This window comes from Dendrobium catenatum, unplaced genomic scaffold (genome assembly GCF_001605985.2).
Source record: "Dendrobium catenatum unplaced genomic scaffold, ASM160598v2 fragScaff_scaffold_722, whole genome shotgun sequence".
NCBI classification, from domain to species: Eukaryota; Viridiplantae; Streptophyta; class Magnoliopsida; order Asparagales; family Orchidaceae; genus Dendrobium; species Dendrobium catenatum.
The window spans coordinates 763,798-788,765 of record NW_021319184.1 but is presented as its reverse complement, the minus strand read 5'-3'; the positions used below and the strand labels follow the sequence as shown (position 1 = coordinate 788,765).

The 24,968-nt window shown below is 37.1% G+C and overlaps 1 protein-coding gene across 1 annotated transcript in view; it reads right to left on the bottom strand.

The window, feature by feature from the left end:
- Positions 1 to 247: 247 nt before the first annotated feature.
- Positions 248 to 24,968, bottom strand: part of LOC110093354 (protein REVEILLE 8) — a 129,911-nt gene continuing 105,190 nt past the window's right edge. The window contains exon 11 of the mRNA XM_020818206.2: positions 248 to 614. Coding sequence (XP_020673865.1) covers positions 483 to 614 — 132 coding nt within the window. The 3' untranslated portion in view covers positions 248 to 482. The remainder of the gene's footprint in view (positions 615 to 24,968) is intronic.

Below are 24,968 nucleotides of genomic sequence, written 5' to 3'. Positions count from 1 at the left end.
CATTCGTTCTTAGGAAACAAGTATTAAGCCACATAAGCAAAATGGCCCCAAAATGAATGGTTAAATAGACTCTACAGAACTAATCTATTAATTTGTTCACTTTCAAAGAAAAAACAACTATAAACTCTAATTCCAAATAACCAAACAAATCTAAAACAATGAAGGCTCCCCTCTGGCCTTGTCTGAAGTTATGTCACAAATTGATATGTGTTTTAGCTTAATAATCACTAATAGATGAGGCAACCACTTCAAAGCAAAGAAATCTTCAATAGTATTACAGATTTATTGAAAAAATATTGAATTACATGAATATTATAAATGCTAAGGTGGTGGCATGATATTATCTTACAAATTAAGATGTGTTTCAGCTTAATAATTGCAAATAGATGAAGCAAAACCCCAATTCAAAGTAGATGCATCTTCAGTTGCGTTACAGATTTATTGCAGAAATCTTTAATAAGAATACACAGACTAAAAAACATTTAAGGTGGTGGTAAGTAGTGAGCATCATGTGGAACCTGATATGGAGGATACATCACGTTGGTAAGTGCAGAAGTCTCCATTGCTGATCCAATTGTTTTTGTCTCAGGATCATAAGTTGACAGCCAGTTTATCTGCCATTAGAAATTCACTCAACGAAGCAGATTAAGAAGTAACATGTATCAGTATTTTATTGACTGTATAATTAAATGAAAAAAAAATCTGGGTTAAGAAATTCTAATCTAAATTTATTCATGGTATGATTTTTAAGTAATAGATTTATTTTGAGATGAATATAATATAAACTTTGACTGATTAAATATTCATCTAAAATAAATTCAGTAGAAAGAAAATAAACAAGTATAAGAAACATGGAAAATGCAACAGCATCTTATTGACAAGATGCTTAGATGGAAAAATAATTAGAGTCAGGATATTAATCATGATTCAAATTTGATTATGATGAATTTTTTAATAGTTGGATTTGTTTTAAGATAATTGTATTACAAAGGTTGATAGATTAATAATATATTATATATAACTCAAAGCAAATTTAATAGCCAAAAAATTAAATTTGCTAAAAAAATTATCCTTGTCAAATTTCAATGGCTATTTTTCAAAGCAAAAATTATTTAACAACAACAACAATATCAAGCCTTTGTCCCACTACGTGGGGTCGGCTACATGAACCCTTTTTCTCCATTGTGTCATGTTAAAAGTCAAATTCTTGTTTAAATCTAATAAAGAAAGATCATTTCTAATATTTTCTAACCAAGTCTTTTTAGGTCTACCTCTACCTTTCTTAACATAAGTCAAATCTAATACCTCTACTTTCCTAACCGGGTCATTGGAAGGCCGTAGTTTTATGTGACCAAACCATCTAAGGCGACCCTCTCTAATCTTATCTTCCACTAGAGCTACTCCAACCTTTTCACGTATATGCTCATTTCGTATCCTATCTCTAAGGGTAAAACCACTCATACACCTGAGCATCCTCATCTCTGCAACACTTAATATAGTATTATGTTTCTCTTTTAATGGCCAACATGCGACACCATAAAGCATTGCAGGTCTCACCACCATCTTAAAGAATTTTCCCTTAAGTTTGAGGGGGACTTTTCTATCACACAACAATCCCGATGCATTCCTCCACTTCAACCATCCAACTTGAATTCTGCTGATAATATCCCCATCTATTTCACCATCACTCTAACAATAGATCCAAGATATATAAAATGTGTACTCTTATTAATGACTTGATCGCCCAAAGTCACAATCCCCTCACTAGGTTTATTACTACTAAAATTACACTCCATATATTCCGTTTTAGATCTACTCAAGCGAAAACCTTTAGACTCTAAGGTTGACCTCCATAATTCAAGTTTACCTTTAACTCCCTCTCTAGTCTTATCAACAAGAAGAATATCATCAGCAAAAAGCATACACCAAGGTACATCCTCTTGCAAATGTCTAGTGAGAACATCCATGACTAAAACATAAAGATATGGGCTTAAGGCTGATCCTTGATGTAATCCAACCGAAAGAGGAAAATACTTGGTCAAACCACCTTGTGTTTGAACACAAGTAATAGCTCCTACATACATATCTTTAATGATTTGAATATAAGCATTATTAACTCCTTTCTTTTCAAGAACTCTCCTTAGCACTTCTCTTGAAACTTTGTCATATGCTTTCTCTAAATCAATAAATATCATATGTAGATCCTCCTTATTCTCTATATATTTCTCCATCAAACATCTCAATAAATGTATGGCTTCCATAGTAGGCCTACCTGGCATGAATCCAAATTGATTTTGAGACATTAGTATCACGCCACAACTTATGCTCAATAACTCGCTCTCATAGTTTTAAAGTATGACACATTAACTTAATTCCTCTATAATTCACACAATCTTGTGCATCACCTTTATTCTTAAAAATAGGAATTAACACACTCATTTTCCACTCATCAGGCATCTTTTTAGTCTTCAAAACAGTATTAAAATTTTAGTAAGCCAAGAAATTCCTTCATCTCCTAAGCATTTTCACACCTCTATTGGAATATCATCAGGTCCAACAGCTTTTCCACCCTTCATTTTCTTTCAAGCCTCTCTAACTTCGGCTTTACTAATACGCCGATAAAAACAGAAATCTTTATTTTTATTTAGGGTGCTAAGGTCACTAAAGTGAATCGTATTTTCACCTTTTTCATTAAAAAGTTTAGCAAAATATCTCATCCATCTTTGTTGAATATCATCTTCTAAAAAAAGTACTTTTTGATCTTCATCCTTAATACATTTTACTTGAACTAAATCCTTAGTACTCCTATCTCTTTGTTTGGCTAACTTATACATATATCTTTCCCCCTCCTTAGTTTCTAATTTATTATATAAATCATTAAAAGCTAAGATCTTTGCATCGCATATTGCTTTCCTAGATTCCTTACGTGCCTCTTTATATCTATCCCAATTATCAACATTTTTATATTTAAACTAATTTTTATAATAAATTTTCTTATTTTTTATTTTTTCTTGCACAATTGGATTCCACCACCAACTATTTTTATTATTAGGAGCTTTACCCTTTGATACTTGAAGCACATCTTTTACAATATTCTTAATATCAATAACTATTTTTTCCCACATAACATTAGCATCCTTATGCACAGACAAAATCTTAAGATCTAAAATTTTACTCTCAAATATATTTTTGTTAATATTCTTTAAATGCCTCCATCTAATCGTAGAATATCGTTTTACTTTATTTTTTATTTTATGTCATTTTATCTTAAAGTCCAAAACTAATACTCGATCTTGGGTACATAAATTTTCACTCGGATAACTTTATAATATTTACAATCTAAACGATCTAATTTTCTTATAAGAAAATAATCAATTCGAATTTTACTGTATCTAGTTTTATAAGTAATGAGATGCTAATCTCTTTTCTTAAATAAGATATTAGCAATTAAAAAATTATTTACCATTAAGTATTTTATTCCAAGATGCTGAAATGAAACATGGTTCTTCCTCGGGATCTTAGGAGCTAGGACGGATACATCACCAAAAATCACCTTGATATGGCATGAATCTCGAGGCATATTTGAATTGGAAATTTTTAAAATTAAATATGGGACCATCTTGTTGACCTCTATAATAGGATAACAAAAAAATAACAAAAAAGGAGAGAATGAACCATACATGCACGTCACCTGTTGCAGTAATGATGTTGCGGCTCTGCAATTAGACGCAGCTTTAGTCCATTCCCGCGTGTAGAAATCCTGCCCTCATTAGCATTATTAAAACGAGACAGAAGCCTCTCAGCTTCTTCTTTGATGAAAAGCTCCCACAAGTAGTAGAAACGGCTTGCCCTCTCTTCCTCATTCCCAAGCACAAACCTCAGAGCCGAAACCTCCTCCCATTTTGCTTCTCCCGTTAGATTCGCAAACCCCGCTCCAGCTCTCTTCTTCTTCCCGATTACACGCATAGACGCTTTGTTCTTCTTCTCTTTCCCATGCCTCCTCCTTTAGCAAAAGTCCATAACCCTCCAGTCGACCAATCCATCCATCCAAGCTTCTCCATTCAAAGCTTCCTGCATCTAATCGGCCCAGCCGAACCCCCTAACCTACCTCCTCCCTGTCATGTGATCTACAGGAGTCGCAACCTTCCAACCCAAACAAAACTAAGCTCCCGACCTCGCCAACCTTCGACCTAGCCCGTTCTTCCTCACCGGTTGTTTTGATTCTATAGAACATCTTCCACTCTATCTATCTTACAAAGCTAGAGTTGGTGGACCTGTACAATATCGTTGGATGTATCCTTTCGAAAAGTAAATGATTTCAGATTATTATTAAGTCTTCATAATAATAAGAATAATACGAAGCTAGAGTTAGTGAACATATTTTTATTAACTTGGTGATTGTAATTGTTTAATAGATATTTGAACAAGTTGAAAAAATATGTTAAGAATAAAGCACGACTAGAAGGATCAATATGTGAAGCATATTTGTCTCAAGAAACAACTCACTTTTGCTCATACTACTTTGAGCCTCATGTAAGGAGTACAAGAACAAAGATTGGTCGTAATTTGGATTTCGATGTAGAAAAACAATCACATGCTGCATTATCAATATTTAGAAGGCAAGGAAAGCCCAGTGGAAAATGTGAAAGATTTCTCAACGATTTAGAAATAAATACAACTAATTTGTATGTGTTACTGAACTGTGAAGAAGTTGAGTCAATCTTAGAGTAAGTTCTTGCATAATGTTAATAATGAGTAATGTTTATTGAAATACTAAAGTATTATTTGTTACCAGGTATTTCATAAGCAATTTGTCTTTGATAGATTCAATGCATATTGAGCAAGCTGTTGCAAATGAATTTCCAACTTGGTTCAGATCATATGTGAACACATCAATTTTAAAAATTTAAATCTTATTTATTATAAAATATACTAATATTTGAAAATGTTTCTAGGTACAAAACCATGATAATAAATGTTTCGATAAAGATTTGCAAGCACTAGCATGGGGTCCAATGCGAAAAGTAAAAACTTGGCTAATATATATAGTGAATGGGTTCAGATTTCATATTAAGTCGTGGAGTGAAAAAAAAATGAAAATTGTGGAGTATGTATTAGAGGGAACACTCATGAAGAAGATGAGTGTGATTATTATGGTATTCTGAATGAGGTTCTTGACTTGGAATACCCAGGCGAAGATGCGAATTTTGTATGCTTATTCAACTGTCAATGGTATGATCCAGTACAGAATAAAGGCACAAGGGTTCATCCTACGTATGGTTTAGTAGATATAAAACATAGTAGAAGATACGGGAAGTTTGTTCCATTTGTATTAGCAAGTCAAGCTCTTCAAATTTATTTCAGCAAATATCCCAGTGGTCGTAGAGGCAAACAAGATTGGCTAGCTGTCATAAAAACAAAAGCACGGGGAATAATTGATCAACAATACATTGTAGCAACTACACATCAAGAGGATGCGATGTAAAGTTGTAGGCCTGTTGAAATTGAGGAGATGCCAACTACAAACTCTAGTATTAAAATGGAATTAGAAAATGTGAATAGTTCAACTAGTTCAGGCGAAGATGAGAACGAGGATGAAAGTGAATATACCCTTGAGAGCAATGAAAATAGTTTTGATGATTCTGAGTAGTTTTTGTAATTTAGAATTGTAAAATTTTACTATTTTGTAATATTTTAAATAGTATTTTTTGAATTCTAAGAAATGAAATTGTTAATTTTCAACTTGTATTTATTAACTTCTTTCTTAACTACTTTTTTGTAATTCATTAACCGCTTTCTTAACTGCTTTTTGTAATTCATTAACTTCTTTATTAACTACTTTTATAATTCATAAACTGCTTTATTAACTCTTCTTTATAATTCAGTAACTGCTTTATTAATTGCTTCTTTTATTTGTATTTTTTATATATTATAATGCTTTACTAATTATTTCTTTTAATGCAGATGACTGATCCTCCTCGGAAATCATATGCCTCAAAGTTCCGGCTGAAGAAGTTTACTGTTACTCCCGCTAGTAGAGCCTCATAGCCTGATGAAGGTGAGGGACCTTCAGTTCCACCTGCTGTTGTACCTACACCACCACCTAGGGGACAACAGCAGTCCCCGAGTGAGCAGGGTCAGGGACCTTCAGATCCACCTGCAGATATACCTCCATACTTCCTGGCCACTTCCCTCCTCCCTCGACGAGTCCTCACTACCCCTCTCTAGATCAGACACATGCCTCTCCATTCTATCCATATTACCCTCCACCATCATTACAGGCAGCAGGTCCATCCACTGGTCATCGCCCTCCTTACACCTACCCATATTACTATCCCTATCCGGTGCAGCATGAACAGGGTGGACCATCTAGACCACCAGAGGTTGGCGCTAGCGATCATACAGTTGTAATAGATAAGCGTCAATACATTGAGCCTGAGGGCGATAAGTAAGTTATGTTTATAATGTTAATTTGTTTGTATTTTGATATATTACATATTATTGAAAAAAAAAAAAGTAATCTGTAGCTTTAATCCTTAGGTCACCTATACATATGATCTGGGATATTATAAAGAATAAATATGATACTCCTTACTTATCCTGAAAGAAGATCCCAAAGCCGGTTAGAGATATATGGTTTGGAGAATTTCAGGTATATTTTTTTTATGTACGATTTTAAATATGTGATTTAATTTGTACTAATCTTTTTATTATTGCCTAAATATTTATAGAAAGAACTTATGTGGTTGCCTGAGCACAGCACAAGAATCAGAATAAATTTTGAGAGGAGAGGAGCAACCCGTCTCAGGGACATGTTCACGGACATTAGAAAGTCCGGGCAGCATCCTAATTGGATTGGAGAGGACGTTTGAGCTGATTTGACTAGTGCTTAAGCGACCCCTGAGTTTGTAAAAATGAGAGATCAGAATAAGCAGAGCAGAGCCTCTGACTGTGGTGGTTTAGGAAGCTCTCTTCATACTGGTGGATCGGTACCTCATACGGAACATTGGCGACGACTGGTAAGAGTTTTAAATTAGTTTATTAAATATATTTATGTTATTATAACTATATCTTAAATTTTCAGAAAGCGTACCTTGGTCGAGAGCCAACACCGCTGGAGTTGCATACAGGAACTCATCAACATCAAGCTGATCATCAGTGGGTTGATGAAAAGGCTAAGAAGGCTCATGTGCGTAAATAAATAAAACTAATTGTAATATCAATTTACAATATATTTTATGGCTGTATTCTCGCAGGATGATTTTGTACGAGCTCGAGAAAGCTGCCAATCCACTAGCGAGGGATCATCTTCAGGATCAGCCCACACTTCTAAGTATCATACTTGGTCTGATGTTGTTGGTGGAAGACAGAAGCGGGTGATATATGGCTTGGGTTTACAGGGCTATGCGTATAAGGGCAGTTCATCCACCTCAGCATTTTATGATCAAAGTACTGGAGCTGAAGAAACTGTGAGTCAGAGGGTTGCAGCATTGACTAGAGAGATTGAAGAAATGAGAAGGGTTCAAAATGAAATGCAAGCAAAGCTGCAATCCTATAGAGTTGAAAATCAGAGGAAGCAAGAGGAAGAGCAGCGACGAACATCTCAAGACAACGAGGATACAACTGAGGAGTAGAATTGTGACTTTGTGAATTTCTGAACTAGTGACTTATGTTTATTGTAACTTTATGGATTTGTGAAATTCTGAACTTGTGAACTTATGTTTTATGGTTGAACATATTAATTTTGTTTATATTTAATGTTTTATTTGGTTGTGATTATGTATATAATTGTGATAGTTGATTGAATATAGCGGCGTGTTGCCCAAATCTTGTTATATATTGTATTTTGTGCAGGTTTTAGAATGTAGGGTGAACCTCCTCCATATAGAGGGGAGGTTGTCAATTTTTTTTTGCAGGAGCTACAGGTTTCGGCCAGCCACCCAGCGGTTTGGCCGTCGGAAACTACGATAGCAGACGGATTATAAAAAGTCGCCGGTAACTTCGTTAAACCGCCGGTATTATGCCAGCGGTTACCCGACGGTGGCCGGCGGTTGTCCGTTGAAAGCCCGGCGGTTTAGACCGCCGTTACGACATCGTTGAACGACCACCGGGACCCCATCAGTAACCTGACCAACGGTACATTGGTCAGAGCACCGCGGGTACAAAGCTGTGGAATAACCGGCGGTATGGGCCGCCGGAAATCCGTCGGCTAATTAAGCCGTTGGTACAAACCGCCGGAAAATAGTTTCCTATGCCATTTATTCCGGCGGTTCCCCACCCACCGCAAAGCCGCCGGTATATTCAAATACCACCGATTTTTTCACCAGAACCGTCGGAAAAAACTACTGAATTTGGGTGATTTTCTTGTAGTGATAGGTAACTAGTATTGGGACCATCAACATCACTAGCTCTCTAGTTCTTAAATCAATTCTCTTGATTAGTAAACTTTCATGTTACCTATTATCACTTAGTAAAATTATTAAAGATGCCTCAAACTTTAGTATCGATGTTGTTCTCTCACAAGAAGATTGACCCACACAATTATTTGCAAGGAACTTAGCGTACCATGACAAAAAAGGCCTCTATAAGAGCAAGAGCTATATACTATCATTCATATGCATTAAGTAGTGGGAGCACTATTTGTTACATCAAGATTTTGTGCAGTACATCAATATAATTGATTTTATCACTAATAGTGATTTGAAATTATTCCCAAAAATATATTGGGTCGAATTTTGAAGTTTGGAAATAATTATATATTTCAAAATAGCAAATTGATCAAAATCCCTCCAAAACTCTCTCTTGGCTGAATTGTGCTCTCTATCTTCTCTCTTGCAAGAAATTATCTTTAGCAAACTCACCCCTCTTGCAAAAATCCCAAGTCAATTTTCTCTCCTGCAAAATTTTCTCCTCTCTCAGAAAATTCCTAAGGCACGTTCTCTTTGCAAAATCTTCTCAAGGAATTTATTTGGGAGATTAAGTAGTTATTTTCTTTCATCATCTTCATCTTTTCAGAGGTTGTAATTGATCAAAGTAAGCTTTATATTTTTCATGTTTTTACATTAAATAAGATACTTTTGAATCATCTTTTCTCTTTCATGATTAGTGTTGAATGCAAAATTGATTTTATTCTCATGTATGATATTTTTTAAAATCAATCCTTGCATCAATATTAGTTGGTTTGAAAATTTTATTTCATGCTTGTTTATGTTGACAAAATTATTCACACATTAATAATCCTTATTGTTTACATTTATTAATCTTAAAATTTTAATCATCATTATATTACAAATATTTTACTTTTAATTTGAAAACATCTTTTCAAATAGATGTATTAGATTTAACCTATGTTAACAAAGGTAGAGGTAGACCTCAAAAGACTTGGTTAGAAAATATTAGAAACTACCTTTTTTTATTATATCTAAATGAGAATTTGAGTCTTAAAAGGACACAAAGGAGAATAAGAATTTATGTAGCCGACCCTAAGTAGTGGGATAAAGACTTGATTTTGTTGTTGTTTTTGTTTGTAAACAAGCATGAATAATGCACAGGCAGCTAGAATAATTTGACCAGTGTTTTACAATTAAGTCTTTGTTCCATGTCAAAAATTCACTTAAAAATAACAATGTTGTAATTACAAAATAATTAAACCTTATCTGTTGAGAGCATTACATATTAAATCTGTATAATCCAGTGAGTTTTTTATGATTATAGTATCCTATTGTTTTGTGTGCTTGTTCTCCTAGTCTATATTGGAAAATGTTTCTTTTTGTGTGTACTAACATATTTTTCAGGAAATATTACACTCCAGACTACAGAAGACTTCAAGTTCATTTTTCTACAAGCTTAGTGTGAGTGAAGTTTGCATTTTTTTTATTTATTTATTTTTCTTGAGTCTGAGAGAGTCTGATTGTAAATTGGATAATTGTGCACACACACTAGGGGAGTGCAAAATTTTTAAAACTGATCGTACAGTACGATAAGTCATCATACGGGACGATCTGTATAATCTGGCCTCCATAAGGAACCTGTCGATCAGGAAATTTTTCTAAGTCCAGTTCGTACAGTACGAACATGGATCATACCGGAGGATTTGAGGAACGAAATGCTCTGTCGGCTTCGTACATCACATCGTACGAGACGAAATATTGGTACGAACGACTCTGGCGGGTTCGTAAAATAGTTCGTACGGGACAAACGGTTTGGACGAACGACTCTGGACGGTTCGTACAACCAGTTCGTACGGGACGAATGGTCTGGACGAACGGCTCTGGATGATTCATACAACCAGTTCGTCCGAGACGAAATGCAAGGACGAACAACTCTGTTAGGTTTGTACAGACTATCGTCCGAGATGAAAGGCTGGGACAAACGGCTCTGTTAGGTTCGTACAAATAATCGTCCGGGACAAACGGCTCTGTTGGGTTCGTACAAGAGATCCTACGGGACGAAACATTGGGAAGAACAACTTTAATTGCATTCGTACGACTGGTTCATATGGGACGAACCGTCGGTACGAACGGCTCTGACTTGGGGTTCGTACTGGCTCGTACAGGACGAATGGTTCATTTTTTAAACAATTCGTACCGTAAAATTTTTCGATCGTACGGGATGATCTAACTTCTTAAAACTTGAGAAATTCAATTTTTGGACGGTTTTTCTTGTCCTTTGAATATAAGGGTCCTAAAACTGACTTTGAAAAGAAGTCTTCTTCATTGTTCTCTAGGGAGTGGAAAGGAGAGTGTTTGGGAATCACAAGGCTTTCCAATTGTGAGGATTCCATTGTGGGTGCTTCAAGTCTCTTCCCTGTCTCTTTGAGGACTCTTGAGAGAAGACCTTTCAAGGAGCGAGGTTCTCTGCCTACACCAGGAGGGTGTGAAAGGACGTGTGAAGGTTCTCTTCCTACACCAGGAGGGTGTGAAAGGAGGTAGGTTCTCTGCCTTCACCAGGTGGGTGAAAAAGGACGTTGGTTCTCCGCCGCACCAGGATTTGGTGGAAGAGAGTTTGTAAAGGCTTCTCCGCCTTGCTGTGGGGGCTAAACGAGAGTCACTTTGATATAGTGCAATACCTAGAGAAAGAGTCTCTAGGGAGTGGATGTAGGTTGTGTTTGACCGAACCACTATAAATTCTGGTGTTCTCTATTCTAGTTTTTACTTACTGCACTGTATTTAATTTTTCTGTGGTTGAAGCATTGAAAATTAACTCTGTTCGTACAGTACGATCCTAGTTCGTACTATACCATTTGTTTATAATTTGTGTTCAAAATTTCCAAATTTCAAGAGTAAGTTTTTAAAATACCAATTCACCCCCTCTTGGTTAGTCTAGAGATATAATTAATAGGTATTACAACCTATTCACTCTTTCAAGTGGTATCAGAGCCTGTTTTGAAAATTACTATTTAAACTACTATTTGAATTTCGATCATGGCTAATTTTGGAAACCGGAACACTTTAGAAGGTTACTAAATCACTAGGCTACCTTTATTTGACAATATCCCATTTGATTTTTGGAAAACTCGTATGTCTACATTTCTACAATCTCTTGATTATCACATGTGGATGTTAGCACAGAAAGGCTATACTAAACCCCATAGAATTGCAGAAGAGATTAGAGTTCAAACACTTTTTACTGAATGGACTATAGAAGAATGGGATTTAACTCAATTGAATGCTAAGTGTTTGAATAGTTTCTTTTGTGCATTGAAATCGGAAGACTACATGCGTGTGTCTACTTGTAAATTAGGAAAAAAAAATTGGAATAGGCTTTGTATTACTTATGAAGGTACAAAGGAAGTGAAGCAAACTAGGTTGAATATTCTTTTGCATGACTATGAACTATTTTGCATGAAACCGAATGAATCAATCTAAGACATGTACACACGCTTTACACATATAGCCACTTCATTGCATGCCTTAGGTAGGGAATTAATGAATGCAGAGAAAGTAAACAAAATTCTTCGTTGCTTACCTACTGCTTACGATGCAAAGATAACTGTTATAACTGAATCGAAAGACTTAAAATGTCTTTTCTATTGACAATCTTCTTGGATCACTAAATTCTTACGAGCAATCTGTGACTCAAACACAGATTGATGCAGGTGACAAGCGGAAGGAGAAAAACATTACTTTGAAGGTGGATGGGACCAACAGTGATCAGTTAGTTCCTGAGGATGAGGAGGACATTTCCTTGATGACAAGGAAATTTAGAAATTTCCTAAAAAGAAAGCAGAGGAGATGCCAATAGTGGAATAAAGGTAAGTTCCATAAAATGCAAGGCTTCTAATGATGTTATTTGCTATGAATTGAGGAAGCCAGGGCACATAAAGAATGATTGCCCCAATCTCAAAGCCAATCCTAGCAAGGAGAAAGCCGAGGAGAAACTCAAGGAAAAAAGGGGCAAGAAGAGACTACAGCGTGCATTTTGGGCTGACTCAGCTTCAGATTCCTCAGAAACAGCACCTGAAGAGGAAGTCACAAATCTGTGCTTAATGGCTGACAATATTGATCATTTGGATCAGGAAGAGGTATGTGACTTAAGTTATGAAGAGTTATTTAAAGTTTTTTGAACGCATTCATTCTGCATATAGAAAGCTCAAGAAACTGCATGCTAAGCTTAATATGGATTACCTAGAATTGCAAAATGAATTTGAGATCCTTAGGAATGATCATGCATTGATTTGTAGCAACCACATGACTTTGTTGGATGAGTTTGATGATTTAAACAAACAACATAATCTTTTAAAATCATCAAACACTGAACTTGAAAATGAATGTAAGGAATTATTGGAAGAATCAGAACATAGAGAGAAGGATATGAGAATGGAAATTTCAATGTTGGAAAATAGAAACTCATATCTAGAACTTGTGATGAAAGCTATTGAAGAAAATAGACCGTTACCTACACTTGAACAATACTATAGGTCTAAACAAAAGAAAACAAGTTCATCATCTAGGAAGAGAACTTATAACTCATATAGATTAAGAAATCCTTTTCCTGGAGCGAGATGTTTCACTTGTGGAGCGTTAGGATACATTTCCCACACTTGCACACATATAAGTAGAACAAATTTAGTGTGGAGACCCAAGATGCATAAATCACAGCATATCACACATGCATTTGGTTTAAAATTGCCAAAAGGAGAACCCAAACTTATTTGGGTTTCCAAGACTAACATTTAATCATTTTGTAGGAACACTCTCACAGAAGACCTCGTGAGAGCACTTGGTACCTGGATAGCGGATGTACAAAGCATATGACTGGAGATGCAAGTCAATTCATAACGCTGGAAGCCAGGAATTGAGGCAAGGTTACACTTAGACACAATACCACCAAGAGAGTGGTAGGTATAGGTATGATTGGAAACTCTAAAAATTTTGTGATTGAAAATGTTCTGTTAGTAGATGGTTTAAAACACAATCTGTTGAGAATAAGTCAACTGTGCGATAAAGGTTATCATATTAAATTTTTGCCTACTAGTTGTGTTCTTAGTCAAAATGGAGTTGTGATGTTGACTGGTGATAGAGTTAACTGTTGAGTCCAGTAATTAGGTTGTTAAGCCTAAGTAAATGTCCCAAGGCTACCAAGAGGGGGGGTGAATTGGTAGTTTTTAAAAAATTTTAAACTCTCTTAATGTTAAAGTTGAACCGAAATAAAATTTTCTTTTAAGGTTAGTAGAAAAATGTTTTTCAACCACAGAGTTGTTAAAACTGAAATTTAAAGTGCGGAAACGAAGCTGTAAAGTAAATGACACCAGATTTATAGTGGTTCGGTCTATAACCAGACCTACATCCACTCCTCAGAGGCGCCCTCTGAGTATTGCACTAATACCAATAGTGACTCTCCTTTTGCACCCACAGCAAGGCGGAGAAGCCCTTACAACACACTCTTTTCACCACTCCCCGGTGCGGCAGAGAACCGTCCGTCCTTTTACACAAAACCCAGTGTTGGCAGAGAACCGTCGTCCTTTCACACCCTCCAAGTGTAGGCAGAGAACCTTCGTCCTTTCACACTCTCCTAGTGTGGGCAGAGAACCGTCGTCCTTTCACACCCTCCAAGTGTAGGCAGAGAACCTTCGTCCTTTCACACTCTCCTAGTGTGGGCAGAGAACCCTTCGGCTGTTCACACTCTCCAAGTGTCGGCAGAGAACCGGATCTTCTTGACAGATCTTCTCACAAGAATCTAGAAGGAAGAAAGAAAAAGAGTGAAGAAATCCAATTTCACAAGTAGAGACTCTTACCTTAGCAATCCAAGTGAAGCCTTCTCGCTCCAGTGGTAGGAATCCTCCTTTGAATGCTCTCTTCCACTCTCTCCTTAGCTATTCTCCCAAGAGGCACGAAGATCAAATGACAAAAAGATTGGGTGGCAGTCTAATTTGGACTATTTATAGAAAAGACAAGTGAAACCGCCCAAAAACTGCAAATTTTCAATTCTGTACGCAGTGGATCGTCCGGTACGATTCTGGATCGTCCTGGACGATTTTACTTAAACGATCTGAAACGACCCAATTTGTATATGTGTACGAACTGACTTCGTACAGCTGATCATCCTGTACAAACATGGTTCGTCCAGTACGAACGGTTATTACAAGGTCGGTTCTAGAAACTGCTGAAAACTGTTCTAAGTCGGTTGATCGTTTGAACGAAAATGTGATCGTCTGGACGAAAATTTTCCAGAGAGCCGATCGTCCTGGACGATTATTTATTTCGTCTGGACGAAAATTTTCCAGAGAACTAATCGCCGCGGACGATAATTTGTTTTCGTCTGAACGAAAAATTTCCAGAGAACTGATCGTCCTGTACGATATTTATTTTCGTCTGGACGAAAATTTTCCAGAGAACTAATCGCCTCGGACGATAATTTGTTTTCGTCTGAACGAAAAATTTCCAGAGAACTGATCGTCCTGTACGATATTTATTTTCGTCTGGACGAAAATTTTCCAGAGCACTGGTCGCCTCGTACGATGGTAAAATTCGTCTGGACGAAAATGTTGCAGTGAACCCATCGCCTGGGACGATGATAAATTTCGTCCTGGACGAATAGGACTTAGAAAAATTTTTCAAAGCAAGTTCCTATTCGTTCCAAGTGCTCTATAGGAGATAACTGACAGATCGTCCAGTACGATAAATATCGTCCTGTACGATCAGTTTAGAATTTCAAGATCTCCTTATTTGTGTGTATGTGTGTGAGATTTTATTCACTCAATTACAATCACTCCCTTTCAAAATTAATTCAAAGAAAAGACAAACATCAATTAAACAAAATATCTCATGTTGAATTTGAATTGAAGTTTTCGTAGTCTGGAGTCTGATTTTCCTGAAATGTTAGTACACACAAGAGCAAGTGCAAATCTTCTGAAATTGTTAGGAGATAACTATACATTTGAACAATAATGTTTGGAATCATCAAAACTACATAAGTTGCATAAATATAACTCATTCAAATAGCAACTATTCAAACAATAAGAAGGAACGTAGTCGACAGGCGACGGAGGTCGGAAGGATCGTTGTCTAGCGATAGAGGCTAAAAAGATCATAGTAGGTGGGAGATGGAGAATAGAAGGACCTCTGACCGACAGAAGTCCAACATCGGGCAGAAATCTGATGCAGGCAGAAGTCTTGTATCGGGTAGAAGTCTGACGAAAGTTTGGTGACTGGTAAAAGTCTAATGAGGGTAAACGTCTGGCGTCAGGTAGAAGTCTGGCAACGGACAGATGTCCAGTGCCAAATAGAAGTCCGACGACTGGTAAAAGTCCAGAGACGGGTGGAAGTCCGACTTCAGGTCGAAGTCCAACAATGGAAAAAACTCTGGCGACGGGCAGAAATTCGATGTCGGGTACAAGTACAAAAATGGACAAAAATCTGACGATGGGTGAAAGTTTTGTGTCGGGTAGAAGTCCGACAAAAGTGCTGCGTTGGGCAGATATCTGGAGACGGGCAAAAGTTTTTCATCAAGTAGAATTCTAATGAAAGTTCAGCGACGGGTAGAAGTTCAGAGATGATTTGATGTCCGGTGATGGGCGGATGTCCAGCGTTAGGTCAAAATCCAACGACAAGTTGAAGTCCGTCGTTTGGTGGAATTCCGGTGATGGATAAAAGTCTAGTGACTGGTGAAAGTTCGTCGTCGAGTAGAAATATGGCGACGGATGGAAGTTTGACTTTAGGTAAAAATCTAGCGACCGACCAAAGACTGGAGTTAGTTGGTGGCTGGGAGAAAATCCGGCGTCAGTTGGTGGTCAGGAAAAAAATTGACTTTCATCAGTAGATGGGTGAAAGTTTAGTGTCAGTAGATGGCCAGGTTGAAGTCTAGTGGTGATCGAGGAGGAGTCTGGTGGAAATAAGACTCTTCCTTCTCTTCCCTCTCTTCTTGCTTGGGTCCCTTCTTTCCTCCCCCTTGCTTGGGTCCCCTTCTCATGAGAAATAAAGTGTTGATTTATAGTTTTCTGGGAGTGGCATGACCAGTAAATAGGAGGAAAATCAATTGTAAATTGGGAGTTATTTGAATAGACAGCCGATGTTGAATCCCTCTTTCATGGACCGTTTACCAGACATTTGACTGTCTTAATGATATCAGAGTTTGATAATCTTGGGATCATTAGATTAGTTTGTTGAGCTGCTCGATTCGACTATAACCATGTCATGTTTAAAAAATGTTTAGTAATCCAAATTATGGATTGAACCTTCCAAATGTGCTTCAAGTTCTTGATTTGGACTCATTTGAGCTCTGATTGAATCAAATTTGGTGTCGTCGGGTTCGTATTTTTGAGACGTTCAGTTCAACTATAGGTTTGTTGAAATCGGAGTTCAAATAGTCTCCAAATTAACATACCAAAATCTGAAAAAATTTTACAAAGCGGTGAAATGGATCGAAGATCAAAATGAAAACTTTTTCTTTCTTCTTTCCTCTTTCCTCCTTCCCTTCTCCCTTCCATAGTAAGTTGGAGTTGGTGGGTGAGGATACATGAGTGATTGGAGTAAAATGGATTTTAATATGTATAAAAATTTATTTTAGTGCATACCATTGTAACGCCAGCATCGCAGTGTTGTATACTAAATTTAAAATTACTATATAATAGAGCCTTCAATATCGTGGTGGAAACTTTTGGCACTGTTGTGCTTACAAGCCAGTGCTGCCACATACACAAGCTCAACACCACAGCGCTCAGTTCAAACTAAAATTTAGATTTCCCATTTTAAATTTATTTAAAATTTTAGGTTGTTACAATTTACCCACCATAAACACTTAAAGCAAAATCATCCGCCCTCCGCAACAGTTTGTCGAGGCGGATAAATTCAAATAAACTCTAGCTCACAAAGAGCTAATGCCTAGTCGAAAATATCACTAGGATCCATTCTCAAACAATCTTTTGCCAGTAAGGACGTGGTACGTGTCCTCTAATCGGCGGTTTTGCCGCCAAATGGCACCGCAGGATAAACGGTTACGACGACCCGGGGCCCTCTGAACCGCGTGGTTTCGCCGCCAAATGGCACCACGATATCTCGGTTATGGCCAGAGCTAAATACGCTCCTTATTGGCATCAAATCCTTGAGATATGAATCAATAGGATATGATCGATAGGGAACAAAGCCCTCTGTAAGCTAAGGTGGATTCAAATTTGTCCCCTTAGACAACATCCAACCCAGGTCTACAAGGTCTCCTTGGACGAAGCAACCCATGGCTGCCGACAAGGATCCTTCTGTCAGGTTGGGTCGACTACCTCCTCTGACTAAGTAGACCAGGGACCACGATGGCCCGGGACGACGGAACCATGGGATCTTGATCGGGTCCATCATCCATTCCCCCACCATCCGCTTTAAGTGCTAGATGGTGCAATTTCTATTTTAAAAATCAAATCCTTTAAAATCTGCCCAAATTTCCAAATCTCCAATCATTCCATACCTATGCTGCTACTATATGCCAGATAACACGTATTTCTACGTATCTGATCGATGACTAGCCTTAATCAAAAGTTTTCTCTCGTGATCGGGAGGGGTAATTAACTATAGGGGCTTGCGCCTATAGGAAACCAGAACTCAGATCATAAAGTCCTCACAAAATGAGGGCGAAATCTCTGGGTAGTGTCTTATCTACAAACCCATCTGCCTTCCAAAATTTACCTCGGAACTTAGTTCGTTAAAACTCCCTCGCCGAATAAGAAGAGCGAGCAGAGGCCGAGGCCGAATTTTCGGAGCCCACAACTTTACAAAAGACCACTTGTGTGATGCATGTCAATTAGGAAAACAAGTCAGATCCTCTTTTAGTTTAATTAAGGAAGTTAGAACTAGCAAGCCCTTAGAAATTCTACACATGGATTTATTTGGATCTGTTAGTGCCTTAAGTCTAGGAGGAAAGAGGTTTGGGTATGTAATTGTGGATGATTACTCAAGATTAACGTGGATTAGATTCTTGTATCATAAGAGTGAATCATTTGAGAAGTTTAGAGATTTTGCCACTTGGATTCAGAGAAAACTAGGTTTTGAAATTGTAACAATCCAAAGTAATCATGGGCGAGAATTTGAAAATGAAATGTTTAATGATTTTTACAAAACTCATGGAATAGATCATAACTTCTCAACTTTTAGGACACTTCAACAGAATGGAGTAGTTGAGAGAAAGAACATGACATTTGTTGAAACTGAAAGAGCCATATTGGCAGAGTATCCACTTCCAAGATATTTTTGGGCTGAAGCAGTTAGCACCGCATGTTATGTATTGAATAGGGTGAACATTCGATCAAAATTAAACAAGACACCCTATGAACTTCTTAAAGATAGGATCCCCAACCTTTCATACCTACACATTTTTGTATGTAAAGTGTTCATACACAATAATGGTAAAACTCTCTTAGGAAAATTTGATCATAAATCTGATGAAGGAATTTTTCTAACATATTCAAGTATTGTAAAATCATATAGAGTTTTCAATTGAAGGACATTGGTAGTTGAGGAGTCCACTCCTGTTGTTTTTGATGAATCTGATAATAGTAGAGGGTCTAGGTTGGAGGAAGATGATGTTGTAGAATCAACCCAAGGACTTGAAAATATAAAAGTGGAAGATAGGGTTGAAATTCAAGAGGAGAAGAGCTTGCCTAGAGAATTGAATTATCCCAAGAGTCATCCTAAAGAGTTGATTTTAGGAGACCAAAGTGAAGGAGTTAAGACTAGGCATGGTTTGAGGAAAGAGGTGAATCATTCAGCTTTTATTTCAATGATTGAACCCACTAATATTGATCAAGCACTTTTGGATGAATTTTGGATTTTGGCCATGCAAGAAGAATTGAATCAATTTAAAAGAAATGATGTTTGAGAGTTGATTGAAAGGCCAAAGGATCAAAGTGTAGTTGAAACTAAGTGAGTATTCAAAAACAAAATGAATGATTCAGGAGTAGTGAATTTGAGATGAGTTTGATGGGTGATTTGAGTTATTTTCTTGGTTTTAGCATAAAACAAAATGAGGAAGGAACTTTTCTTAGTCAGTCTAAGTATGTTAAGGACATCCTCAAGAAGTATGAAATAGATAATGCTAAACCTGTTACAACACCCATGACTTTCTCAGTACAGATGGATAAGGATCTTAAGGAAAAATCTGTTGATAAAAAAAAGTTTAGAGGAATAATTGGATCATTGCTTTACTTGACAGCTAGCAGACTAGACATTATGTTTAGTGCTTGCTTATATGCTAGATTTCAATCTGATCCAAATGAATCACATTTGACAACAGTGAAAAGGATATTGAGATATCTTCTAGGAACTCAGAGCTTAGGGATTTGGTATCCAAAGCATAGCTCTTCATTTGAAATAATTGGATATTCAGATTCAGATTTTGCAGGCTGTAGGGTTGATCGGAAAAGTACCTCTGGAACTTGTCAATTCATTGAAAATTCTTTAGTGTCTTGGTCTAATAGGAAACAAAATTCAGTAGCACTATCTACAGCTGAAGCAGAATATATTGCCTTAGGGAGTTGTGTTGCACAGGTGCTTTGGTTAAAACAATAATTGGTTGACTTAGGATTTTCATTTTGCACAATTCCAATCTTTTGTGATAACACTAGTTCCATATGCATTTCAAAGAATTCAATTCAACATGTTAGAACCAAGCATATTGATATAAGGCATCATTTTATAAGAGATCATGTAGCAAAAGGAGAAATTGAACTACATCATGTTGCTACTAAGGATCAACTTGCAAATATTTTCACTAAACCTCTAGCTTTTGACACTTTTAGTATCCTAAGGAGAAGGCTAGGTGTTATTGATCCTAATGCATAATTAGAATTTCTGCAAGCTTTTTTTTTTGTATGGTTTGTTGTCTTTGTTTATTTCTAGTAGTATCAAGTGTAATATGTTTGTTTGTTTTTCAAATTGTGCTTGTGTTGACTTGTATTTTTCTGTGAAAACTTAATGTGATGAGTTCTGGTTTGTTCGTACTGTACGAAATTAGTTCGTACAATATGAATTCTGTAGCGTATGCATGAGAATGTAAAGATGGGCATGTGAAACTGTGATGTTTTAATGTGTTCATACTGTACGATCCACAATCGTACTGTACGATAAGTACAGTGCATTTTGAGTGTTGAGAATATGATTACGGTTAGTGTCAGTTATTATTGGTGATCGTCTCGGACGAAATTCTCCTTCGTCTGTATGATCCACGTTGTCAAAGTTGGATAAGGACGAACCCAACCGTCGACTGAACGATCATTATTGTTCTGATCGTCCCGAACAAATTCCATTCATCTGTACGATCCAGGTGTCAGTCCATCATGTGGACGAACCCAACCATTTCTAGATGACCATTCATTTTCTGATCGTCCCGGACGAACACGTCATCATCTGTACGATCGTTTAGTCAAAAAGCTAGTACGAAAGGACGTCTTGGGAAGGGTATGTTACAAAAAGCCATTTTATTTTTGAATGTTTCCATTCGTCCATACGAAACTAAATTCATCCTGGACGAAATGTATTTCGTCCCAGACGAACCTATTTCGTATAGTACGATGTGTCAAATTTTCTTTATTAGGGAGGGTCGTTTTCATTCATTTTTACTTCCATTCTAAACCCTCCAGATCGTAAATTAGAGATGTCGGGAAGCGGAATGAGAGCAGGACAAGCTAGGGGATCATCATCTCGTCAAGATTGGGATGACAATTTTCTGTCCGCAGAGAATGAGGAAGCTTTCTTTAAATTTTAGACCACCAAAGTCACTCCCTCCCATATTTTACTGCAACAAAATATCCATTTTGCAGTAATGCCATTTTTTGACTCTACTCAGTTGTCCTTTCTCCTAACTCTCATTCAATCTTTCAATAAAGATTTTTTTTTATGTTTTCTTTGCAAACGTGAAAATGAATAAGGATCACACAAGGATCACATCCTTTGTGTTCCAACAAAGAGTAGAGATTACCAAGGAGGATTTAGGGACTTATCTTCATCTTAGAACTCAAGGGATTAGAGCACACTATGACATCTAGATCCAATTTTGATTGGTCTGACGTAAATCAAGTTTTGAGGGGTATTAGGCAACCAAGTCACCTACCTAGAGTCGATACCCTGAACCAAAATTTAAGAATTATCCAACATGTTCTTAGGACCTCCATAATTCCAAAAGGGGGAGATCGAGTCAATTTGACTCCCCTTCACTCAACTGTTACTTATCTTATCATGACTGGACAACCTATCGATGAAGCTCAACTAATCATGGACTACCTGTATAATCTTACTGACATTGCCTAGCCCGGTGTCAAAAGGAAGAAGAATATTGCTCTAGGACATGTGATTTCCTTCATCTTAGAAAAGAAGTATAATTTGTTTCACCCTGACGGACCTACTGATTTGCCTATCTATTTTGCTGATGCTTCTTTTCGCTCACTCTTTGGGAGAGAGGAGTATGGGAATGATTCTGAGGAAGAAGGAGAGCCTGCTCCTGCTCCTGCACCTGCACCTAGACCTGGACCTGATCAGAACTTCTATCAACAAATGGTTCAGCGATTTGACCAATTGGACACTCTTATTGGTCAGCTTCATACTGAGATGACAGAGCAGAATGCACGCTATCAGGAGGACATGGGTTGGGTTCGTGGCCAGATCGGTTATATGAATACAAATATTGCCACGATCAATTGTTACTTTACTGCTTTCAATCCTCAGCCTCCTCCTGATCAGGGTCCCTCAGATTGCTAGATGTTTGTGATCTTTTGGTGTATCTCTTTCTATGCTTGAAATGAAGTTTTGTTTTTCCTTTGCTTGTTTAATTCAAACGTTGTTGTAGTTGTATTTATGTGTTGTTTTTTATAATAAAAAAAAAATTTTTGTTTCTATAATTCGTGTTATATTATGTGTGCTTGTGAGTTTGACTTGAAAATATTTCTTAGAAGTTGATTGATATTTTCAAAGTAATTCAGTTCGTACTGTACGATCCCATTTTGTATTGTACGATATATTGGTTCAATGGAAATCTCTATGCATAATTCAATTACTCAAAAATGTGTACATCACCTTCTAACTGGATTTAGACTAGGAGATCTATCTATATTTTCTAAGACATACATTTCTTAGCTTGGCTGTTGTAGAATTCATAACCCTTTCTTTACTCTTTTTCTATTTCAAAATGTTTTATTGTTGGATTACTGTCAGTAAGAAATGATTTTGGAAAGACCTACTTTAACAAGGCACAAAGGAAGTCTAAAAATTGGAAAAGATGCACAAAGTGTGCCACAAATTCAAAAAGATGCACAATGTTCGCCAATTGAAAAAGAGGCACAAAATTAGCCCACAAGTACAAAATGCACCAAAGGTGCCCTGCTAATTGAAAAGATGCGCAATGTCGCCAATTTGTCTTTCCTTTATCAAGTTCCTATTTACACTAATCAATAATACTCACTTTTGCCTTAGAAAATTAGTAATTTTCTTTCATTATTTTTGCAACATGTTATTGTTAAGCAATTTATCTTCTTTAATGTTATAGATCAACTTCTTTTTTTCTTGTTATTCCGTACTTTTAAATACTTTTGAGTTCTTACTTTTTGCTTCTGATCTTCTATTGACTTCTTTATCTTACTAATATCATCAACTAATATGATTTATTTGAAACACCACTTTTTGTTGTTGTCAAAAGGGGGAGGCATCCTTGTTTGATTGTATTGTAATGTTTGATTTATGTAATGTATGTAATGTAATCTTTTATTGTGTATGTGTGTGTTGTTGTGTATTATGTGCTTGTTTGTATGTGTGTATTTGTTGTGTGTGCTTGTAGTTTAGGTAGATCGAGATTTAGACATTCCTCTAAAGATCTTAATTCCATCCCTTTTGTCCAATAGAACACTCATTTAAGGGGAGTACTTACTTAGGGGAGCTTTAGGAGACACTGTGTATTATTGCTTATCTCAAACAATATTTTTTTTGTCATCATCAAAAAAGGGGAGATTGTTGAGAGCGTTGCATGTTAAATCTGTATAATCAAGTGAGTTTTTGATGATTACAGAATCCTACAGTTTTGTGTGTTTGTTCTCCTGGAAAATGTTTTTTTCTTGTGTGTACTAACATGTTTTTCAAGAAATATTACACTCCAGACTACAGAAGACTTCAAGTTCATTTTTCTACAAGCCTAGTGTGAGGTGAGTGAAGTCTGCATTTTTTTTATTAATTTATTTTTCTTGAGTCTGAGAGAGTGTAATTGTAAATTGGATAACTGTGCACACACACACTGGGGAGTGAAAAATTTTTAAAACTGATCGTACAGTACGATACGTCATCGTACTGGACGATCTGTATAATCTGGCCTCCATAAGGAACCTGTCAATCTGGAAATATTTCTAAGTCCATTTCGTACAGTACGAACATGGTTCGTACTAGAGGATTTGAGGGACGAACGACTCTGTCGGCTTCGTACATCACATCATCCGGGATGAAATATTGGTACGAACAGCTCTGGCGGGTTCGTAAAATAGTTCGTACAGGACGAACGGTTTGGACGAACGGCTCTGGACGGTTCGTACAACCAGTTCGTACGGGACGAACGGCTCTGGACGGTTCGTACAACTAGTTCGTCCGAGACGAAATGCTAGGACGAACGGCACTATTAGGTTCGTACAGATTATCGTCCGAGACGAAAGGCTGGGACGAACGGCTCTGTTAGGTTCGTACAGACAATCGTCCGGGACAAATCCCTGGTACGAACGGCTCTATTGGGTTCATATAAGAGATCGTACAGGATGAAACATTTGGACGAACAGCTTTAAATTTGTTCGTACGACTGGTTCGTACGGGTCGAACCGTCGGTACGAACGCCTCTGACTTGGGGTTCGTACTGGCTCGTACATGACGAATGGTTCATTTTTTAAACTATTTGTACCGTACGATTGTCAATCGTACGGGACGATCTGACTTAGTAAAACTTGAGAAATTCAGTTTTTGGACGATTTTTCTTATCCTTTGAATATAAGGGTCCTAAAACTGACTTTGAAAAGAAGTCTTCTTCGTTTTTTCTATAGGGAGTGGAAAGGAGAGTGTTAAGGGAGAGTGTTTGGGAATCACAAGGCTATCCAATTATGAGGATTTCATTGTGGTTGCTTCAAGCCTCTTCCCTATCTCTTTGAGGACTCTTGAGAGAATATCTTTGAAAGAGGGAGGTTCTCTGCCTACACCAGGAGGGCGTGAAAGGACGTGTGAAGGTTCTCTGCCTACACCAGGAGGGTGTGAAAGAACGTGTGAAGGTTCTCTGCCTACACCAGGAGGGTGTGAAAGGAGGTCGGTTCTCTGCCTTCACTAGGAGGGTGAAAAAGGACGTTGATTGTAAAACCCGAAAAATGCCGTTTTAGACCTCGCACGCTTTTCAAAGCGCCGTGACAAGTTTTAAGTTAAAAATTCAAGGTTGTCGGATTTCGACGGGAATAATTTTAAAAAATAGAGTGCAAAATTCTGATCGTTTTAATGTATAGAACTCATATCAAATTTTGAGTATTTTGACATTTAAAA